General features: G+C 37.7%; 1 protein-coding gene across 2 annotated transcripts; it reads right to left on the reverse strand.

Annotated features, from left to right (window-relative positions):
* Window positions 1-679: 679 nt before the first annotated feature.
* aqp4.S (aquaporin 4 S homeolog) lies at window positions 680-21,992 on the reverse strand. Of its 2 annotated transcripts, none has more exons than NM_001355294.1 (5): window positions 21,948-21,992; window positions 9,064-9,478; window positions 4,552-4,716; window positions 2,218-2,298; window positions 680-1,713 (listed from the first exon to the last, which is right to left on the reverse strand). In NM_001355294.1, the coding sequence occupies exons 1-5, from the start codon at window positions 21,977-21,979 to the stop codon at window positions 1,450-1,452; spliced, it is 957 nt and encodes a 318-aa protein (NP_001342223.1). In that variant the 5' UTR covers window positions 21,980-21,992; the 3' UTR covers window positions 680-1,449. Both variants share the same exon structure in this region, with proteins under 2 accessions (NP_001342223.1, NP_001342224.1).
* Between the last annotated feature and the right edge of the window lie 439 nt (window positions 21,993-22,431).

A 22,431-nucleotide genomic window follows, 5' to 3' on the forward strand; every position in this document is an offset into this window, starting at 1 on the left:
AAGCTTTCTACAATTATTTTACAATCAAGTACAACAATTGAATGGCTTAATTAAGTGCTATACAATAAAGTCATAAACTACAGGCATGGGATCCGTTATATGGAAACATGTTACACAGAAAGTTTGGATTACAGGAAGCCCATCTTCCATAGACTCCATTTTAATCAAATAATTCAAATGATTCTTTACAAATGATCCCTTTTCTCTGTAATAATAAAACAGTACTTTGCACTTAATCCAGACTAGGATTTAATTAATCCCTATCAGACTCATAACAATCCTATTGTCTTTATTTAATGATTAAATTATTTTTTAGTGGACTATGGTGATCCAAATTACCGAATGACCCCTTATCCAGAAAACCCCAGGTCCCATACCTGTATTGCAATGTGTATATATACATATCAAAAATAATATATTATATGTAATATACAGTAGCTTTATTCTTGTTCTATATGCGTAATAGTGTTTATTTGTTTAGTGTTCTTTTCAAATATCCAGATATGCAGATTTTGTCAAAATAAACTGAGCCATAAACACTTCATATTGTTACCAACCCTAAAAGCACATAACATAATATTAATATTCAGTCTGAGACAATGGTAAAGTAAACCAAAGACAAAGTGCTTAGTGAGAGTACTGGAAGCAGGGAATCTTTAGCTGTCTAAATGAACAGAGCTTATCTTTGGATTTATGTTTTTCTATTTTTAGAGGATGATTCGGATGAGTTTCTACAGTTGTGATGAATTGCCAGAGTCAGTCAACAGATCAAACTCCCAGAAAGATGCATGGGCAGGCAACAGAGGCTGCTACTTAAAGATTCTTCTACCTCCTGAAGCCATTAAATGCTTTTCAGCAAGGCACTTTCTACAGGAAAAATATTTCTCAAAAGTTTACTTCGAGCTGGACAAAGCGTAGCATTAGACGTAGCATTTATTATATACAACAGCTACATTTCTTGCAGTAATATCAATTTCACACCCTACATTTTATTTACCATAAATGACTGCTGTTCTGAATATGTTTCTGGAAACAGAATAAAGGGGAAGTGTCTTAATCAGTCTTGACAACGGCCAATTATGTGCCAGAGGAAGAGCATTTGTCTGTATTTGCCAGTGGGTACCATAAACTAATGTGTATTGTCAATCTAAATGCTTAACTGGCAGATTTTCAGGCTCAGTATTGACTTATTGTTAAGGATCATTTTTATTACCTTACTTTTGCCACAAGACATTGTCAAATGAATCAAAGTGTAAATATATTATATAGTTTTAATCTAAGCATTACTCAGGCTTGCTCATTTCGGTGTACCCATAAGTACAAAATGTTTTTGAGACAAGCCTTTGATGAGGAGTCTGTTAATGCCACTCTCCACTTTCACAATATATCTGTCTCTTTTACTGGAAGAACTTGAGAAGGATGTTCTCTGTTTTCCTTGCTTTCTTCTAGTCATACAGAAGATAATACCTCGCCAGACGGCTCTTTGTCTTTCTCTTCTTTAATGACATGAACCTCGGTTGGTTTCATAAGCGAATCATCAGACTCTAACTGGCTTTTGTTCTCCTCTACCTCTTTGTATTTTCTTTTGGATGATTGTGTGGCTTTATTCAAAACCTCCTTTAAATGATTCTTCAGCTCAGGATCTGGGCAGTAGACATATTCATAAAGGGCTCCTGCAATGACGGCACCGAGAACTGGTCCAATCCAATATACCTAGAACAAACAAACAAATACTTACTAGGACTCATGTATGACCCCAAGTGCAGCGTGCTATTTCAGATGCAAATTGGCATGTTTATTACTCACAATGGTGGTGCAAGGTGTTGTCTGTATGAGGCAGCCATGGAGCAGTGCATCAATAACTCATTAAAGTCAATGGGATGAATTTGAGCAGCAAAATATTTCTGGTGTGAAAAGTGGTGTAAAATATAGAGACATACAGACAACACCTCTTTAAACAACAGAATATTACACTTGGATACACACAGCATTTACAGCTTTGTGAAGATGTAATACATTATAGTGTAGTTTGACATTGTCCGTGTGTTTCTCTTTTTGTACACAGCTTTAGAAATGTTTCAGGTTGATTAAATAATTGCTGTTTAGTGTACCAAAGAAAAGTTCTCTGAATCCTAATATTATCTCTCTCTCTCTCTCTCTCTCTCTCTCTCTCTCTCTCTCTCTCTCCTGTAAATGTTTTATTCATCTCATCATTACCCAGTGACTTTCCCATTTATTCATTATGACAGCAGGACCAAAGGATCGGGCTGGATTCATGCTGGCTCCTGTGTAAGGGATCTACAGAAAGAGAGCAATATAAACAATGGAAATCGTCATATCAAATTATAACAGGCGCACATAAATACGTAATTTTGACAATACTGATGCCAAATTGACCCTGTGCTTTAATCCCTCAAATCCCTCAACAACGAATTAAAAATCAATCACATTATACTAAGGGATACTTATATATATTTGAGCACTTTTTTGCATGCCATCATTTAGCAGTAAGGTTTCAATATTTTGCTGTGTGTGTTTGTTCTTTTATTAGGTGTGACCATGAGACATTACAAGATGTTTCATGGTGCTTATTTTTATTAATTATTCTAATTAATGCTCTATCTGAAGAAACATGTAAGGGGCCCTCCGGTGATTAAAGGCACAGTACTCTAGTTGTTAAAAAAAAGCTTAGTAACAGTTTTATTTGACAGATGTCACAGATTACTCACCAACCAGGGTATTAAATGATTTCTCTTACAGGTTTACAGGTGATTCACATTACCCCACGCCTTTCAGTGCACCGCCTACCGGTCAGACAGTCTGTTACATTAGGCTTTTTCCTTCTGCTACTTTCCTGCTTCAGCCTGTGAACAGCACGTCAATGTTCCTCTGGACCTTTCTGGATAGGCTTTTCAACCACTTTGGCCTGAGTTGTCCGCTGTTTCCCAACTTCATACTTCTACCCTAACTATGGCTGAGCCACGGCTGCTACAGCCACTTGCTCCTTGTTGGGGTGCCAGCTACCCATTCTCACTTGCCCTACCTGGCTATAGCACCTAGTGCCACACTTTATGATTTACCTATCTATACCTCCAAAACCTGTCTAACCACACCTTGGGCAGAACCACTTCTTTTATACCTTTTTACCACTGCCCTCTAGTGGCCTGGAGAATATTACACTTTTACATAACACTATTATATAACCATTATAGAACTAGTGAGAACCTACTGCCCTCTTGTGACCAAACCCTGTAAATACACTTTTAACATTTCAATTTTTTCAAAAATCATACATACACATAACAGGCATTTTCTTACATTTACACCATCATTCGCTGTACTTTTTGCATAACACCATTTTCATCCACCTTACAAACATGCATGGAAACAGATTATGGAGAAGGATTTAGCACTAGTTACATAAGCTTTAAAACAATTCACTGGAGCGATGGTTATCTGTTTCTCTATCCTGGTTATCAAATATGATACACCTAGGAGTTTTAGGTTTTTTGCTTTGAGAACCACACATTTGTTCAGAACTGCCACTATAGCAATAGTTATGCTTCTCTATCCTTTTGGGTTAATCTTAATCTTCCTCATTCCTATTCTGCAAAGTATTTAAGAAGATCGGTGTGTTGGTAGAGATGTTTTCATTGCTAATAAATTGTTAATTATGTTTGAGTTTTTCACTGTATTGTTTTGTAGCTTGGTGAAAGCTTCTTTTTTCCTTTTTAATGTTTATTTTGCATCTTGTATAACTTCTCTTGCCTGCAATTGGGTTTAGCTATTGTCATAGGAAATCTGTATTGGCCATGCCCTATGCCTTACTGACTTCTCTGTTTTCCATTATTCTTCCAGTATTCATACATCTTTCTAGTAGAGCCAGTGGGATTTGGAGCTCCCCAGTCTAGGGTAAGCTGCATGACAGCATTCTAGTAATTAATGCTTCAGAAATGGATTGTTATGGGGTAGGAACAAACACACCATGAAAGGGAACTGAACTGTGCCACGTATTAAATATTTGATTCTACACAGGGATATAATCCTTGGGAGTCATTGCAGCTGATGTATTGATAGATGTTTATGCTTTGTAAGTAAATTAATATTTAAACCTACATACTGTATAAATATATAATACCATCAGTGACCCCCATCTTTTCACGTCTCAGTGAAATGTACTTTTAATATACAGCCAACATTGACACATTGCTTTTTCTATGCAGAAGTCTGAGATAATTAGCATAGCAATAATACCTTTGTAAAAATCAAATAAATAAAGTCTATTTATTTATTTATTTAGTTTATTTATATAAATATAGTTTATTTATTTATTTAGTTTATTTATATATTGCATTTAATTCTAATCCCAATATCTTTACATATACTGCAGAAAATGACGCATTTCATTCTATAATGATAGAAGTGCCAATCCAACTTCTGCCCTGGGTCATCAGATAGAACTTTAACTTATGTTCCTTTTTCAATGCTTAGTTGCTCCTACAATAAACTTTAGCCTTGTAATCAGAATGTATTTTGTGGAAAGCTACTTACAGCAAATAAATGTCCTATAGCAACAGAAAATCCAATGGCCAGTGCTACTGATCCTGTTATGTCTTTACGCTTTGGGTCACAGCTTGCGCAAATAGTGAATACCAGCTGAAATGTAATTATCAGTTCGACGAGGAGTCCATGAGCGGAAGAGATCTTCTTATTGACCTGTAGTAGAAAAGTAATTGCAACCCAGTTATTAATATAAACCACTGAAAAATAGATTACATAAGATAAAGCAGTTTATATTGATATTTTTAAAGGTGATTTTCACGTCACTATAGAGCTTTTCGATTTTCGATCATTTTCTGTTAGCACTTGGCAGATACTTTCAGCTAGGCCAAATTGCAAGTAACTGGAATAAATAGGTAGGCACTATGATTTGCCTTATCTCTGTATCATGTATACTCTGCTAACATTTAAAATAAGAAGGGAAATATGCGAACAGAAATGCACAGAAATCCCAAAAAAACGTACGTTTCTAAATAGCTTAGAGCGAAGCACATTATACCTGTGTGCCTTTTATAGCAAAAACTGAAAATATTTCCCTGTCTCTTGTTTCCTAAATGTGACCCTTATTTTCAGTATTTAACAGCTATAACTTCCGAATTCTTCAACTTAAATTTTTAATTTTATTGGTATTTGCAAAATTAAATTTTTAATAAACACATGTGTATATGAAGGCCATTGCATTTAAATAAACATGTTTTGTATAAATATAGAGGTACTTCTTTGTTATCTGAGCTCACAATAATGAGGATACAGAAACCTGTCTCAGTTGTGGTTATAGTTTGTGGGCCGACTGAAACCTTCTAGCGTTTCACTTCTGTCTCCATGTGTGGTTTTTTTATATACTTACGCTGACATGCCCCACCCTCTTTTGTGACATCACAGCAGGGTGGGCGGGTATTTAAATAGGGGCGTGCAACGGGTTAGGGTTCTGTGCGGGTGCTGCAGGGCCGGGTTAATGCTCAGGTATGGGTCAACTTTTAGTCACCAGTTCATAAGGACTTTGTGGGCCCACACCTCCCACCAACAGCAAGCAATGGGGTCTGCCTTTTAATTCATACTGTAAAACTCACAGGGGTCCAGACACATTTAGGGTAGTGCTACATGGGGCTCATTCTCAGTCTGCGTATTAAAGCAGGGTGAGAATCCACCATACCATTGGCTCAGCTTGTTCATGCACTTACAGGCATTACATTAGCCAGGAGGCAGACGCACACAGTGGCTATTGGTGCAAAAATGCATACTCAATGTGGCACTAGCCTTACATATGTACAGATGCAAGTTTTACTGTATATTGTTCAAAAAATATTATGCTTATGATGATAATTTCTGCTTTGTTTTTTTAAGTTCTAAAATTAAAGTATGAGGACCCTATTTTGAAGTCCTAATGTTTAAAGGTTCCTCCCACTGGAGGTGCAGCCTGATAGAGCCCAAACTCATTTTATTTTAAATGCCCCCATGAGTGCTAAGCTACCCATATTGGGGAGCTCCCAGTGTGGATGACCATGTTCAGTCATACCAGACAAATACAAAAGGTCCTCTGCACTCAACCCATTATCAATATATTTAAGACAGAGACATTTTGTGCATACTGCTACTGAAAATGCCTTACCCTTTAAACAAAGCAGGGATAGTTTGTCCATATATTGCAATATATTTAAACTGGCCAACTACGTCATAGTCATCCCATATCTGGCCAGTCCTACGCTTAAGTTTCATCTGATTCATTAAGAATTCTATTGCTTCATTATACATTTTACACGGGGACTAAGTTTTACCTGCAACTTACTTGCTGCTTTCAATGTTAAAACTCCCAAACATGGTTGCCTTTTTATTGGCCACCACTGGGATCATCTGACTGGCCACGTATGGGATGACCTTGACGTAGTTGGCCAGCTTAAATATATTGCAATATATGGACAAACAATCCCTGTTTTGTTTAAAGGGTAAGGCATTTTTCAGTAGCAGTATGCACAAAATGTCTCAATATCTTAAATATATTGATAATGGGTTGAGTGAAGAGGACCTCTTGTAGTTGACTATATGTATTTTGTGGTCACAGCCTCATTGCACCCCCGCCTAATGGTTTTAAAAATTGGTGGCGAGCACAACTTTCCCTTATTTGTTATAGTTCAGTCATACCTATGTGCATAATGAACAATTCTTCTGACTCATTATGCACATAGCTCCCTTCCATTGTGGGTGGCTTAGTGCTTAGCGGGATTTATATTTTAGAAAACTATAGTTTTACCTCCATTTTAGTGTGGGCTCTATAAGCATGCACCGCCAGTTGGGTCGGGGAATAATGTTTAAGGATTTATATCAATTCCGAATGTAAAATGTTTTATATACACACCTATGGGATATTTGTAATGTGAAAGTGAAAAAAAAATTTGAACAGAGAAGCAGTAGTAGATTTCACAAACTTCCCCTATACTGTATATAAAAAAGGAATTTGCTTATACCAATATGCAAAAAGTATGTTCAACACAGTCGCTTTTCATTGTGCTCATGTTGAACAAGAGGGTGAACTGCTCCTTTAAAAATAAAAACTGGATAAATAGATAGGCTGTGCAAAATAAAAAATGTTTCTAATATAATTATAACATTGTTATAATTAAAATTATAACAATTTTTATTTATTTATCTATCTTTTTAGTCAGTTTTTATTTTTATACTGAACAATTCCTTTAAGCAGTTCCTCTGGGCTCATCACTAGAACAACTTATGGAAAGCTTACTATCATTAAGCTTTTGGGGAAGACTGGAAGTGGTTGCAGGCTTAATACAGTTTGCAGGCAGATACAAGTAAACTCTTTTCCAAAAGTTTTAGGGCTACTGTACTTTTAAACTCATAGTCAATCATTGGTTTTGAAATTGTTTCACAAATAGAACAGGCCCTTATATTTGTGTGTGTGATACAGCTTAATCCTATCACTTTTCACAGGATTCAGATACATTTTCTGCTTAGCCAAAAATAATCCGATTCATGTAACTAAAAAGCACTGGTTAAGAGAAAACATTTATTATTCAAATCATGACAATTTTTTGCATTTCTCTAAGATGTGAATATGAAATTAGGGGTTCGATTTTTGTTTAGGATTTGGTATTCTGACAAATCAAAATGCATGGCTTCAGTATATTATCTTGAAAAGAGAAAACAAATGCAACTAGAGTAACCTTTCTGACATTTTCCTATCTACAAGCTACTTTGACCAGAAATCACCTTCCTAAACCTCGAGAACTGATTAGTGGCAACTTTTGCAACCCCCCCGAAACGTTGATTAACTTATGGTGAAAAATAAATGGGAAAGCTCCCCACCTGCAACAAAAATGGTGTTGTGCTACTCTCTTCCATTCTGCTGTGATTACAACTTTTGCATGGGAACAGTCAGCTTTTTTAATTTGCACATCTCTAATTATAGTGTAGAATTGAGTAGGGAAGAAAGTTAAATACCAAAGCAAAAAAAAACACAGGAAACCAAATAGCACATGTACATTAAAAAGAGACAGGCCCACATAGGGTTGCCACCTTTTGCCCGATCTGATGTGGTGATGTGACATAATGGGGGCAGAGCTGTGATGTTGCGATTGGCGTTTGGCCCATCGTCGCGTCAATCATAGGGAATCCTGTCCGGTTTTCCTAATTTGAAAAACCATGCAGGCAGTTTTGACCCGGGCAGCCCTTCAAAAAAAATGGGCTGTCTGGGTCAAAACCAGACAGGTGGCAACCCTAGGCGCACAAGCAAAATTGCCAGAAACAAGGGTCAAGACTAACAACTGGAACAGAATATAGGAGGCAGCTAAAAACAATAATGGAGAGTAGCAGTCAACCAAGACAACAATCTATAGACATTCTGAAGTGTATAGATTTGTAGAAGACACCAGGAAACAAATGATCTGTTGCCTTCCCAGTAAATAGGTATGGGTATATTTGCTTACTCTCAGTGCATTTAATAAAAGTTACACAGGTCCTCCAAGATTTGTGTGTGCTTAGTATCTAGTGAGCCCACAGTCCCCACAAGCAATGCAACATATCTGAAAGTATCCCAACGGTTTTCAAACTTACTGCTTTCAAGCCCTGATTTGGGCCCATCACCTTAAACTTGGCATAAATTCTAATATAAATCTGACATATGTACGTATTGTATCCAAAATGAATATGACTCCTCTGCTTTTAAAAATGTATACAAAATTTTAAACATTTTTGATTTAATGAATGCAATCTCATCACCAGTCTGCACCCATCTGTTAGTTGAGAATTGCCCCATAAAAGGCACAAAGTTTGTCAAGGGGCAGTAACCTATAGCAACCAATAAGCTGTTTGCCTTAAAGAGGTGGCCAGTGACTACTACCTGCATATTGATTGCTTTAGGTTATTATACCATAACAAACATATTTAATTGCAATCAGATAGAAAGAATTAGAATTAGAATGACTAGCGGTGTATCTTAAATATTGTTTATTGTGCCTTAAAGTCAACCTGATAGCATACTTTCTAAATTACCAGGGTAGCGCCAAGATTTCCAGCGTGGTCTGATGGAGTCACCAAGTAGAGAATTCCTGCACCTGCAATTGCCCCCAAGCATTGCGCTACAATATAAAAGACTGATTTTGCAAGGCTGATCTTCCTCATGCAAACCATTGCAACAGTGACCGCAGGATTAATGTGGCCTCCACTTATATGTCCAAAGCATTGTACGAGGGTTGCGATGGAAAGTCCAAAGCAAAGAGAAATAAGGACCAGGTCTGCTGGCTGAAGGTTATCCTTTGGGCTCCAGTTGATAGTTGATCCAAGGCTCAGCAGGACAAATATGAGCATGGCCAAAAACTCTCCTGTAACTGCTTTCCAGAAGGCTTGCGTCCACACTCCTTTACATGCCACCATTATTTTGCCACACTTACATAGAGCTCCACACTTACTAAAAAAAAGAGTAAAAAGAGTAACTTGAGAATATTCCTCAATATAGTGTCACCCTTACTCACTAGCACTTAAATACTTAAGGGCATTATATGATATCAATTCTGTTAAATGTTTCCAGTTTTGGACCGTGTTTCAATCAAGGAGTAAATAAGATTAGATGAGCAATGTAGATCTGATAAGTAGTCAACTGTCCTGTTTCGCTAAACCGAATAATTCGCTAAACAGCAAAAAATTCACAAAACTGCGAAAATTTGCAAAACAAATTGAAGTCAATAGGCATCAAAATAATCTTGACATGCAACAATTTTTGATGCGAGCGTCAATTTTTATATGCGCAACTATTAAATGCATTAAAGTCAATGGGCGTCCAAATAATTCTGATGCACAACAACTTTTATGTGCTCGCCAATTTTGATGGGTGATATTTTTTCTCTGTTGCGGTGGATTTTTCAGCAGCAAATTTTAGACACAGTTTCGCAATGCCTGCCAAATTTATTCACCCATTACCACTGATAAGGTTTTTCGTATACAATAACCTGTATTAGGTAATAATATGGTAAACAAATCACACATTTACTGATTTCATATACAAATATGAAGCTAGAAGTAGATTTGCTGTTTTGTGTTATCATATATGATGATGTATATAACGTCAGGAAATAACTTAATTTATTATTACAGATGGGCAAATTTTTTTCGCCTTGTTTTGCTGCGGAAATGACGACCATAGAATTGTATGGCGTCGGCGACATTTCGCCGGCGGCAAATTTTTGGCGAAACTAAATGGGTTAAATTCGCCCATCCCTATTTAATATGGTATCATTCATGTTTCATAAACAATTGTGCCCTATTCAATAATTCACTTTTATGGTGACCTAAAAAAATACAAATAGAACCTTCAAACAACTGAAAAACGAAATTATATTATAAATAAATATTATAAATATTGCTAGAAACCACCCAAATTTTGAATACAGCTTTAATATATTTAATTCCAGATAGCTGCTGAATTGTAATGGAATCAGAATTCTGTAGTGGAAATTTACAATATGCTGCATGCAAAGCCAGAGTCTTATCTAACATTAGGTATTTTAGATATGTTGACCTTACACTCAGTTATGGCACTGCATCAACTTTCCAAAAAGCAGAAGGTCAGCTCACATATGAGGATAGATGATGACTTATTAAGATTAATGCACTGATGATTCTAACACAGATATACTTATTTGGCAAATCCTTATAGCCTTGTGGTGTATATATAAAAATTTTTTTAATGAGGGCTGTAACTTTTTGCTTACAGTTTTGTATTTTAGTTTTACAAGGTATAAATAAAAAGGCCTTTAAACTGATTGACCTGAAAATGTGAAGTCCTTTGGTAGTTAGTTTAACACCAATATTTCCCTTAGCTTGCCATTCTCTAAACTGGCTTGATGAGGATATGCAGATGGAGCAGACTTTAATCAAGCAACTCTCCTGGCACTTCACATCCTTTCACTATACAATGGTGTTCTTTAGTGTCATTTTGACATGTTATATATTGAATACATAATTTCACAAAAATTTACTTTCTTTTTCAGGCAGCAATAGAATGATGTTTCTTTTCATTTGAATTGTGTTATTCATAATCAAAATGCACATTGTTCTATAATGATGTGATTCTTGGAGGTGCGGCATGTAAAGGTATGGGATCCATCATTCATAATGCTTAGGGCCTAAGGCTTTCCAGATAAAGTATATTTCCATAATTTAAATCTTCATACCTTAAGTCTACTAAAAATCATTTGAAAATTAAATAAATAAATTAAATAAAACCCACAGCAACAAAGAAGATATGTTTTCAACAGGTGGCTAATAAATGCTTATTGGTTGCTATAGCTGATTGACCATAGCCTTTATTTGGCTCTATGTAAATTAAAAAGTTACATGCAGCAAATTGTATATTATCTACTGTTTAATAACATACAGAGGAATGACATTATGGGAAAGGATAATTGCAGGGGAAAAGGGATTGTGACAGAGAATTTAAACAAGATAAGAGGAAAGCAAGACAGTTTAGTAATATGTGAATATAGTATCAATAGTCTCTTAATGTATAACTATAGTATTTGTTTAGGATTTCTTCATTTACAAGTAGAAAATGTGATGCTCTTTAAAGTCTTTCCTAAGCCACATCTGCTGTGCCTATAAGACAAATGGAAAGCTGAAGCCCAGAGGCTGCCCTGTAATTTGCAGTCAGTGCACTGGTATCCCTTGGCACAAACAGAATAATATGCAAAAAGGAGGAGGATTGGGCACAGTGGCAGATGAGTTTAGATGTGACTTTGGGCACATGAGCTGCTATCTTCAAGGGCAGCTGGCTTGCTGAACTGTATGTTCCTTCACCCAGTGTCACAGTTCTATGCTGTACTGCTAAACTATAGCACAGTAAGGACAAGTTCAGAAAAAAATATATTAACATGTCAAAATGTCATATGAAACAAAATGAATGTAGGATATGAGCGCATCATAGCTTTTACTGCATTAACAGCTTAATTTTAATAACAATATTCATGCTATGCTGTTTCTAGTGCCATGGCCATTTCTTGTATTCTTGAATTACAGTTTAAAGAAAAGCAAGTTAAATATATCTGATCATTTATATCTGAGCCAAACAGGCAAGTTTAAAGGACCAGTAACATCAAAAATTTTTGTAAAAAAATTCGTTAGTATACAACGAAAAATAAACACCTAGACAAATGAAACTTTTAAAATGCAAAGCCGTTATTAAGAAATAACTTACCGAAACTTCACTTCCTGTCCTCTACAAAACAGGCGATACGGCGACCATCCATCCTGCAGAGCTCGATTTCTCCCCCTGGCTATTCTAGTGACAGCTGTGAAGGAGGCTGAGGCTCCGCTCTCGTGTTGGCTGGTGGAGCAGGGTTTGTAGTGGGGTTCACGGGCAAAGTTTTCCTGACGTGCCCCGAGCCTGCCAGTGCCTGAGTGCACCGCACCTTCACGCTGCCTCCAACTCTGCTCTGCTGCTGCTAACGCTGTCACGCTGATGATGCGGGCCCTACATCTGCTCCCCACTCAGTGAGCTCAACTAAAGTACAGTATATTAGCGCCTTGGATAGGGAAAACTAAATGTTTACTTGCAGCACTGAGTTAATCATTGGATTCGGGGAATGTCGGGGGCAATGGGCTGTTAGAGCAATTACAGTGAATCGCTGTTGGGTTCTGTTGTTTTGCGCTGATCTACTGCGCTGGCTGTTACGTGTTACTGAAATCTCTGCAAGGAGTAGACAGAATGCGGTTCCCTCACTCATACCCCCTAGCCAGGGCCGCCATCAGGGGGGGACAGGGGGGACAAGCGTACCGGGCCCGGGCATGAAGGGGGGCCCGGCAGCGCTGCATTTTTTTGAAGATCCGGGCCCCCCTTACGAGCGCCCGAGCCGTACGTCTTGCCTCTTCAGTGCCGAATGCGGAAGTGCCGAAAAGCCGAAGCCGATGCGACGAAAAGACCCGAAGTCACGGAAAAAGCCGAAGTCCCGAAGTCACGAAGCGCCGAAAAGACCCGAAGTCACGAAAACAGCCGAAGCCGAAGTCCTGAAGCAGCGCAAAGACCCGAAGTCACGAAAACAGCCGAAGCCGAAGTCCTGAAGCGGTGAAATACCCGAAGTCACGAAAGGAGGCGAAGTTGAAGTACTGAAGCCATGAGTTCAATTCTACTGAACACCAGTTTGTGTTTTTTTTTTTTTTAATCCCCTGGCCACCAATGTATTATTTTAATATTCTATAGGCCCCTGCCACCAATCTTTTTTTTAAAACTTTTGTTTTTGGGGCCCCAATTTTTTTTTTAACTCGTAAGGGGCCCCTTGCCACCATTGTTTTTTTTTGGGTTTTTTTTTTTTAAAAAAAATTAATTTTCTTTTTGGTGGCCCCAAATTTTTTTAACTTGTAAGGGGGCCCCTGCCACCAGTTTTTTTTTTTTTTCAAAAAAAAATTATTTTTTTTTTAAATTTTTTTTGGGGCCCCAATTTGTTTTTAACTTGTAAGGGGGCCCCTGCCACCATTTTTTTTTTTTCAAAAAAATTTTTTTTTCTCCAAATTTTTTTTTTGGGGCCCCAATTTGTTTTTAACTTATAAGGGGGCCCCTGCCGCCAATGTTTTTTTTTTTTTCAAAAAAAAATTAATTTTTTTTCAAATTTTTTTTTGGGGCCCCAATTTGTTTTTAACTTATAAGGGGGCCCCTGCCGCCAATGTTTTTTTTTTTTTTCAAAAAAAAATTAATTTTTTTTCAAATTTTTTTTGGGGCCCCAATTTGTTTTTAACTTAGAACGGGGCCCCTGCCACCAATGTTTGTTTATTTTTTAGTTTTTTTTACATTTTTTTTTGTTGGGGCCCCAAGTTTTTTTTCTCTGCCAATCGAGATGCTATGCATACATTGCACCACGCATAACAGCCAGCGCAGTTGAGCTCACTGAGTGAGGAGCAGATGTAGGGCCCGCATCATCAGCGTGACCGCGTTAGCAGCAGAGGCTTGGGGCACATCGGGAAAACTTTGCCACGCATAACAGCCAGCGCAGTACATCAGAAACAACAGAACCCAACAGCGATTCACCTCCCCTAGTCCTTTTTTTTATATTGTTCAGCCCTGCTGCTAGGGGGTATGAGTGAGGGAACCGCATTCTGTCTACTCCTTGCAGAGATTTCAGTAACACGTAACAGCCAGCGCAGTAGATCAGCGCAAAACAACAGAACCCAACAGCGATTCACTGTAATTGCTTTAACAGCCCATTGCCCCCGACATTCCCCGAATCCAATGATTAACTCAGTGCTGCAAGTAAACATTTAGTTTTCCCTATCCAAGGCGCTAATTTACTTTAGTTGAGCTCACTGAGTGGGGAGCAGATGTAGGGCCCGCATCATCAGCGTGACAGCGTTAGCAGCAGCAGAGCAGAGTTGGAGGCAGCGTGAAGGTGCAGTGCACTCAGGCACTGGCTCGGGGCACGTCAGGAAAACTTTGCCTATGAACCCCACTACAAACCCTGCTCCACCAGCCAACACGAGAGCAGAGCCTCAGCCTCCTTCACAGCTGTCACTAGAATAGCCAGGGGGAGAAATCGAGCTCTGCAGGATGGATGGTCGCCGTATCGCCTGTTTTGAAGAGGACAGGAAGTGAAGTTTCGGTAAGTTATTTCTTAATAAAGGCTTTGCATTTTAAAAGTTTCATTTGTCTAGGTGTTTATTTTTCGTTGTATACTAACGAATTTTTTTACAAAAATTTTTGATGTTACTGGTCCTTTAAGAATAACTATAAGGGAAGTCTATATAGGATTGTATGCACTAAAGGGGAATGCAATAACAGGCAATAAAGATTCCAATTCAAGTAATGCATAGATACCGATAAGCAGGCAGTATTTGTTGGTCTGCTGTTCAAAATTGTACATCTGGTTATCAGAAGTGACTAGACCTGGCACAAACTTTGCATCTGGTATTATATTGCTAATAAATATTATACCAATGAGTCTTAAAAGTATTGCAAAAGTCTCTACAAACCCTTAAATTGCAATCCTCATTGAAGATTGCAGTAAATGAACTGAATGGGTAAAATCATTTTGTAAGTTTAGAAATCTGCTAAGTTTTACTGTTTCAATACTCATATGACCCGCAGGCAATTGTCAATACTCAACAGAACAGGTATAGAGCTAATTTACTACAGTTCATGGTCTATATATAATACAAACAATGGAGTCTGGTGAGACTGTGGCATGAAGATGCAGCAATAGACTGGAAAGGTGTGCATATTCAGGTTATACCTTAACCCAATTCTTAGACTCTGACTCTGATGGGGGCAGACAAACAATAAGGCCTCTTAAGGTGGCCATAGAAGCACTGATAAAATCATATGATATTCGGTGCGTGTATGGTGGGAAAAGAACTGACCAATATCGGCAGAAGACTTGGATATCGGTCGGCTCCCCGATCAGGCTAGATGGAAAATTTTGGTCGGGTTCCTTTGTAGGGATCCAAACATTGGCCATTTTTAGTGCTGAATCGTCAGATACAGGTATAATTCTATTGTTTCTACCTGTATATCTGACGGATCAGCTCTACACTTGTGTATTGAAACAAACAATCTTTCTTGGAAAGATCTTTTCCAAGAAAGATTGTAATTGTAATGTCTATGGCCACCTTTACTAATCTAAAGATGCATACCATGTGTCCCTGTACAAAAGCCTTGAGGTAGGTGAGGTATCTGAAAAAGGCAGAAGCAAAGGTAAGTCCAGTAACAGTCCAGAGCTGGGCAGACATTAAACAATAGAGTGCATTAGACAGGACAATGGTAAGGCCAGTGGCAGAAAGAAAATGTAATCCAATAGGCAGGTCATTTGTTAAGGCAGGTGGAAGACAGTAGAAAGAGTACAACAGACTAGCAGACTATTACCAGAGGCCAATAAACATGTCAGGGGTCGGTACTTCAGAAGCCACCAGCAAGAGCACAGACTGGGGCAGGAAAAATAAGGATTAGGCAGGATTCAGTTACAAGAAAGGATTCTATTATTGAACATGTCAAACATGGGGTCACAGTATAACATCATTCCAATAAGAGAAACCAGCAAAATCCCAACAAACAAACCTAATGGGCAAGCAGGATTAATAGGATGAGCAGGTTTATTTAATCCATTGATTAAGTAAATACATGTAGCTGGTCTTAACAAGCAACTATTTTTCTCTGACCAGCTCTTGAAGATTGTGGTTAGATCCCAGGGGGTTCAGTCGTCTCTAATTATTGCTGACAGGAGTTTCTTTCCATTTTTCTCCAATACTGGTGCATTGTTAGAACGACTTTCTCTTGTTGTCATTCATAAAATCTATATGATATTATGATAGCCAGAGCTGTACCTTAAGGAAACAGTTTTCTAACTAGACTGGGCAAAACAATTTCTTCTACCTCCTATTTTCTTACTGTTGCCTGTCCATCACAAAAAAAGAATATACACTAATGTGTCATTTATGTTGCGCTCAATGCACTGATTATGATTCATTTCATTTGAACTGGTCTTGAGGAAATTAGTGAAGAATTATTGATGTAGCTCAGGGGATGTACCAGTGATGACACTACTGTCTATTATGGATTTCTTATATGCTGCTAATATGTTTTTTCTATGATATATACCAGCAATGGATGCTCTGGTATACTGTAAAAAGATCTCTAACATCATCAAGTTAATTGTTGATCACAACAGTAGAATAGAATATTCTATTTGAGGGTAACACACTCAATAGAAAAGACGTTCTATAAGCCCACAGCTCTACAGCACTAGCCTGTTTGAGATGCAAACAAAAAGTAAATTTTCTGGAACACATGTGAAGTTACCCAAAAAACAGCATATCATTACTCTTTAGTGGTCTAATCTATTTAGAACAAGAAAAACACACAGACTGATATCATCTGAACGGATAATCTAATGGTCCGGGGAAAAAGACATCCATGCTGAGATCCACTAAATACCAACGGTTGCTTAATGAAGGCTAAAATAATTTACATCTGCAAGCAAAACCTCTGGAAAATAAAACTGTTGTGTGGGAATAACTGCATCTTGTTAGATATTGTGCCAGAATCAGTTGGATAAGAAATACATACCTTTCCTAATTCAATTCCAGGTGTTACCATATATTTCAGTGAAGGTTACAAGTGCAAGCGGAGATCACCCCTATGTGTTTATTGAATCATATTGCATCATTTCAGGTCACAGCCCTTTCTCAAGCAAGCATGCTTTGGGATATGTTTTTTTACAGTGAACAATGATTCTGTAAACCTCAGCAGTAATGCAAAAATGATATACAGAATAATACTGGTGCTATAACTCTATGCTACAAAAGCCCCAACAATGACGTTTCTTTTTATCTAACTATATACTTACTATATCTTACTATATAAGACTTACTATATATGAGGCATAAAAATATAAAATAGAGTAATGTAAAGCAATCACATACTCTTCAAAATATACTGCAGATCAGACTAAACTAACATACGATTAGTACGTTTTGGATTTGTCTGTAAACCAAATGTCATATTGCTGTTGTCCCAAAAGCTGCACTAGAATGTAACTTTTTAGTTACTCTACAGTGCATGTTTCTCAATGGAACACACAAGGCCAAGGACTCTCATTTTGGCATTACTAACATGAGGTATTAAAGAGCATGTAAAGGCAAAAAATAAAAGCCCATTTTTACTTTCTTTAATGAAAAAGAAACCTATCTCCAATATAATTTATTTAAAAAGTGTGTACCGTTTTTAAAGTATGCAGTGAAATTCTCCCTTCATTTACTGCTGTGGATAGGAATTGTCAGACGGTCCCTAACTGCTGAGCAGGGAAACAATCATACTTATGAACAGCAGGGGGAGCCCCCACCTTACTTCCCAGCCATGCAGAACTCAAGCAGCTTTGTTTATGACGATCCCTAAGCAGCCCAGACCACACTGAGCATGTGCACTTAGTCTTAGTCTTGCAAAGATGTTTAACAAAGTTACAAGATGGTGACCCCCTGTAGCCAACTTTGAAAGCATAAATTATTTGCTTGATTAGGCTTGTGGTGCAGTAAGTTCATGTTTATATTTAGTATACGAAATACAGCATTTCTAGCCTTATTTTATATTAGACTTTACATGCCCTTTAAGCACAACATTATCGTTACATTTAGCAAAATAAAACTGTATTGGAGCAAAATTTGTTGGTACTTTTCTGTGTAACTTGTCATTTTAGGCATTATAATAGCAGCTAACAAAAAAAATCAGTATTTCAATTAATTTCTATTCATATATGGGAATGTGGCAAGAAGACAACCTTGTGAAATGAGTCCCCATTAATTTAGCACCCTTGGAGAGCATGGGAAGGAATCTACATTTGGAAAAGACTTCTGGGGTTTAGATGTAATGGGAGTGTTTCCGGTAGCCATGCTGGTAATGTCAAATGTCAGATGTGGGATCAGGCGACACATGGGAGTATATAAGCATGGGAAGGTCTAACTTCAGACTCTTGGAACCACCCTAAAGGGGAGAGCCTAGGGCAATCAGCCCAGAATAAAAAAAACTCTTATTATGAATTAGGGATAAAAGATTGATTACCCTTCCTAGAATTATTTTAAAAATCTAAGCATAAAGAGGGATGGTTGTGATGATAGTTACAAATATTTGAGCAGTCTGTACGAATGGGTTATGAATATACTTCAAATTATTGCTTTTTTCCTTTATTTTTCTCTATGTTTATGCCTTGTAAATTTGCCCCCCGTGGAGAAATGAAACACTATCCAAGCAAGTGTATCATTGCAGCTTCTAAAATATTATCACCTTTACATGTGAGATCTTTTACCAATAAATACAGCTCTTGTACATAAAATAAATAGTAGTGATATTGTCCCATTAAGTCAAAATAATCCATTGGAAACAGAATTTTCTGAGGTCAACAGGTACAACAGGTACTAGATTACATTACAGGTATGGGACCTGTTATCCAGAATGCTTTGGCCTGGGGTTTCCGGATAATAGATCTTTCTTTAATTTTGATCTTCATACCTTAAATCTACTAGAAAATCATGTAAACATTAAATATACTCAGTAGGTTGGTTTTGGTCCAAATAAGGATTAATTATATCTTAGTTTGGATCAAGTACAAGCTACTGTTTTATTATTACAGAGAAAAGGAAATCAATTTTAAAAATCTGGATTAATTGATTATAATGTCTATTGGAGCCTTTCCATAATTTAGAGCTTTCCAGATAATGGATCCAATACCTGTACATTAATCCAAAATACATTTTATATTAAAATATACATAGAAATCTATGTATGTGCGCCAGATGTTTTAGAATTACAACACCATGTCCTTCTACTAACTGAGATAATTCTGGGGGCATCTTTGGTGCTACTTATACTTTCATAGAGCTGATTAAACCCTGCCAAAAACCACCCCCTGTATTTTCATACTATGAAAAGACTTCTGTCTTTTTTGTGGTAGAATTTTTTAGCCAGTTCAATAATTTTTTGCAATATTATTAATTTTTAGTGATGCATTAGACCAGGGGAGGGCAATGTTTAGCTTTTGGCTCTAGGATTCATCAAACTCTATCCCCTATTAAAACCCTTGTTCTCCTTGTTGCACCTGAAAATGGAAAGTTTTTTTTTTGCTTCCCTACTACCATTCTCCTTCCTTGGAACTGCAGTTTAATAATATCATACATTTAGAATGGAATTATTCAGGTATATAATTTAAATAATTAGGGCAAATTTGACTGCTTCGTTTCGCCAAAAATTCACCGCCGACGCCAATTAAAGCCTATGGACGGTGAATTTTTTACCGCGCCCCTTTTTTTTTTCTAAAGCACAACGCCAAGTCTATGGGTGTCATGTTTGCGGCGAAACAAGGTGAAAAAATCTGCCCATCCCTATTTATAATTAGGGATGTCGCGGACTGTTCGCCTGCGAACTAATTCGCGCGAACATCGACTGTTCGCGTCCGCCGAATGTTCGCGAACGTCGCGCGACGTTCGCCAATTTGGGTTCGCCTTAGCTGGCGCTTATTTTTGACCTCTCACCCCAGACCAGCAGATACATGGCAGCCAATCAGGAAGCTCTCCCTCCTGGACCACCCCTACACCCCCTGGACCACTCTCCTTCCTGCAGCGTTTTTTCATTCTGCCTGTGTGTGCTTGGAAGAGCTAGTGTAGGGAGAGAGCTGGTTAGTGATTTGAGGAACAGTTGATAGTAACTTTGCTGGCTAGTAATCTACTTGATAACTGCTCTGTATTGTAGGGACAGAACTCTGCAGGGATTTGAGGGACATTTTAGGTTAGGTAGCTTTGCTGGCTAGTAATCTACCTTCTACTGCAGTGCTCTGTATGTAGCTGCTGTGGGCAGCTGTCCTGCTGCTGATCTCTCATCTGCTGACTGCTGCCTGTAACCCAATAGTCCTTGTAAGGACTGCTTTTATTTTCTTTTTTGTTTTTTTACTTTGCTACTATAAGAGCCCAGTGCTATTAGTCTAGCTGTGTTGGGGAGTGGGACTGGTGTGCTGCTCCTCCTAGTAGTTCATCACTACCAGCACCAACCAGAGTCAAAATTGTTACAAAGTATCTTATTTGCACCTGTTAGCTGTTCTGAGCTCTTTGCCAAAAGCTAATTAAGTTAGCTGTTCAGTTCAGAGAAAAGAGGGACTTTCCAGTACAAAAGAGGGACAGGGGGTTGAGTGGTCAAAAGAGGGACAGTTGGGAGGTATGCAAGTGCCACCTAGCTGTGTGAGCTTTTTCACATTCTGTCTAAATAACAATAATAATTCTGTGTCCGTAAACATCACCTGAGTGATACAGCAGCAATAATATATTGTAATATATAATATCCGTATCCACTACTGTATACGTTGCCCTTGCAGGCATTGTTTGCCCAGTCTTTAACCAAGTGCCACCTCGCTGTGTGAGCTTTTTCACATTCCGTGTCCAGAAACATCACCTGAGTGACGTAGTGTGATTTCTGCCCTTTACAGCACAAAACGCAGCGCTGTGTCAACAATGTATTTTTCAGATACATTTTTGCCCTTGATCCCCCTCTGGCATGCCACTGTCCAGGTCGTTGCACCCTTTAAACAACTTTAAAATCATTTTTCTGGCCAGAAATGTCTTTTCTAGCTTTTAAAATTCGCCTTCCAATTGAAGTCTATGGGGTTTGCGACGTTCGCGAACCGTTCGCATTTTTGACGCAAGTTCGCGAATATGTTCGCGAATATTTTTTCCGCCGTTCGCTACATCCCTATTTATAATGAATATCCAAATACTGAAAGGTTAGCAATTATATTTTTCCTGTATGTATTATGTATTCCTGTCCATGCAATATTCAAGAGTTCAAAATCAATCACCTGCCAGTTGCTTATGCTAAAGGTACAGTAAAGGAAACTCTTTCCAGAAAGTTCTGAATTACGGGAAGGCCATCTTCCACAGACTCCATTTTAATCTAATAATTGTAACATTTTAAAACATATTACCTTTATCTCTGTAACAATAAAACAGTACCTTTCACTACTACAAACTAAGATATAATTAATCCTTGTTGGAGGCAAAACAATTCTATTGGGTTTATTTAAATGTTTAAATGGTTTTAAGTAGCCTTAAAGCTTGGAGATCCAAATTACTGAATGATGCATTATCCAGAAAGCCAAAGCTCCCAAGCATACCAAGCAATCTCATACCTGTATTACTATGTGCCTTCTTAGACGTACTCATCTCAAATGCATTATACTATACTTTCATGGGATATACTCCCATACTGCTTTAGGGCCATTTGTCTCTGTCAGTAAATTATAAAGAGGTAATTTAAGACATAATATAAAGTTTAAAAGATTATCTCTTATAAGCTGGAACCCTAAGGTTTGTGTAATAATAAAAATGTATTCTGGGGAAAGATTGAAAAGAAATAAAGTGGAACTCACCTCCTAAGACTTGCTTCAGGTCTATCACTCATTCCTTCTTAGAGTAAAATGCAGAGCTCTCTTAGTGCTAGCCAGGAGTACTCCCAGAGTCAGATTACTGCAAGCTTTCTGATAGGGGGTAATAATTATTATGGGAGGAACCCTGTGTTATACAGTGGGTTAAATCATGGAATTCTAGGATTTAGCAAATCATTAGTATCTGTGGATGGATATGCAAATATGATTATTTAATTTGTACATTGACACCTTTGTCCGTTATTACAAACAAACAAAAAAAACCCACTAGTAATGCCAGCTTGAAATGTGCTAACTGAGCTAAGAATAATATCACATTACTTTATACCTAACAAAACACATCCTCATGCCAGGGCTGTGGATTATGATCAGTATCCAATTTGCTATGGATATCATTAAGTAGCTACAAAATCTCAAGTGTATAAATTCCAGGAGTGTCAAATCTGTTCTGACAGCAAATTACTTCTGC

The sequence above is a fragment of the Xenopus laevis genome, chromosome 6S (assembly GCF_017654675.1).
Source record: "Xenopus laevis strain J_2021 chromosome 6S, Xenopus_laevis_v10.1, whole genome shotgun sequence".
NCBI classification, from domain to species: Eukaryota; Metazoa; Chordata; class Amphibia; order Anura; family Pipidae; genus Xenopus; species Xenopus laevis.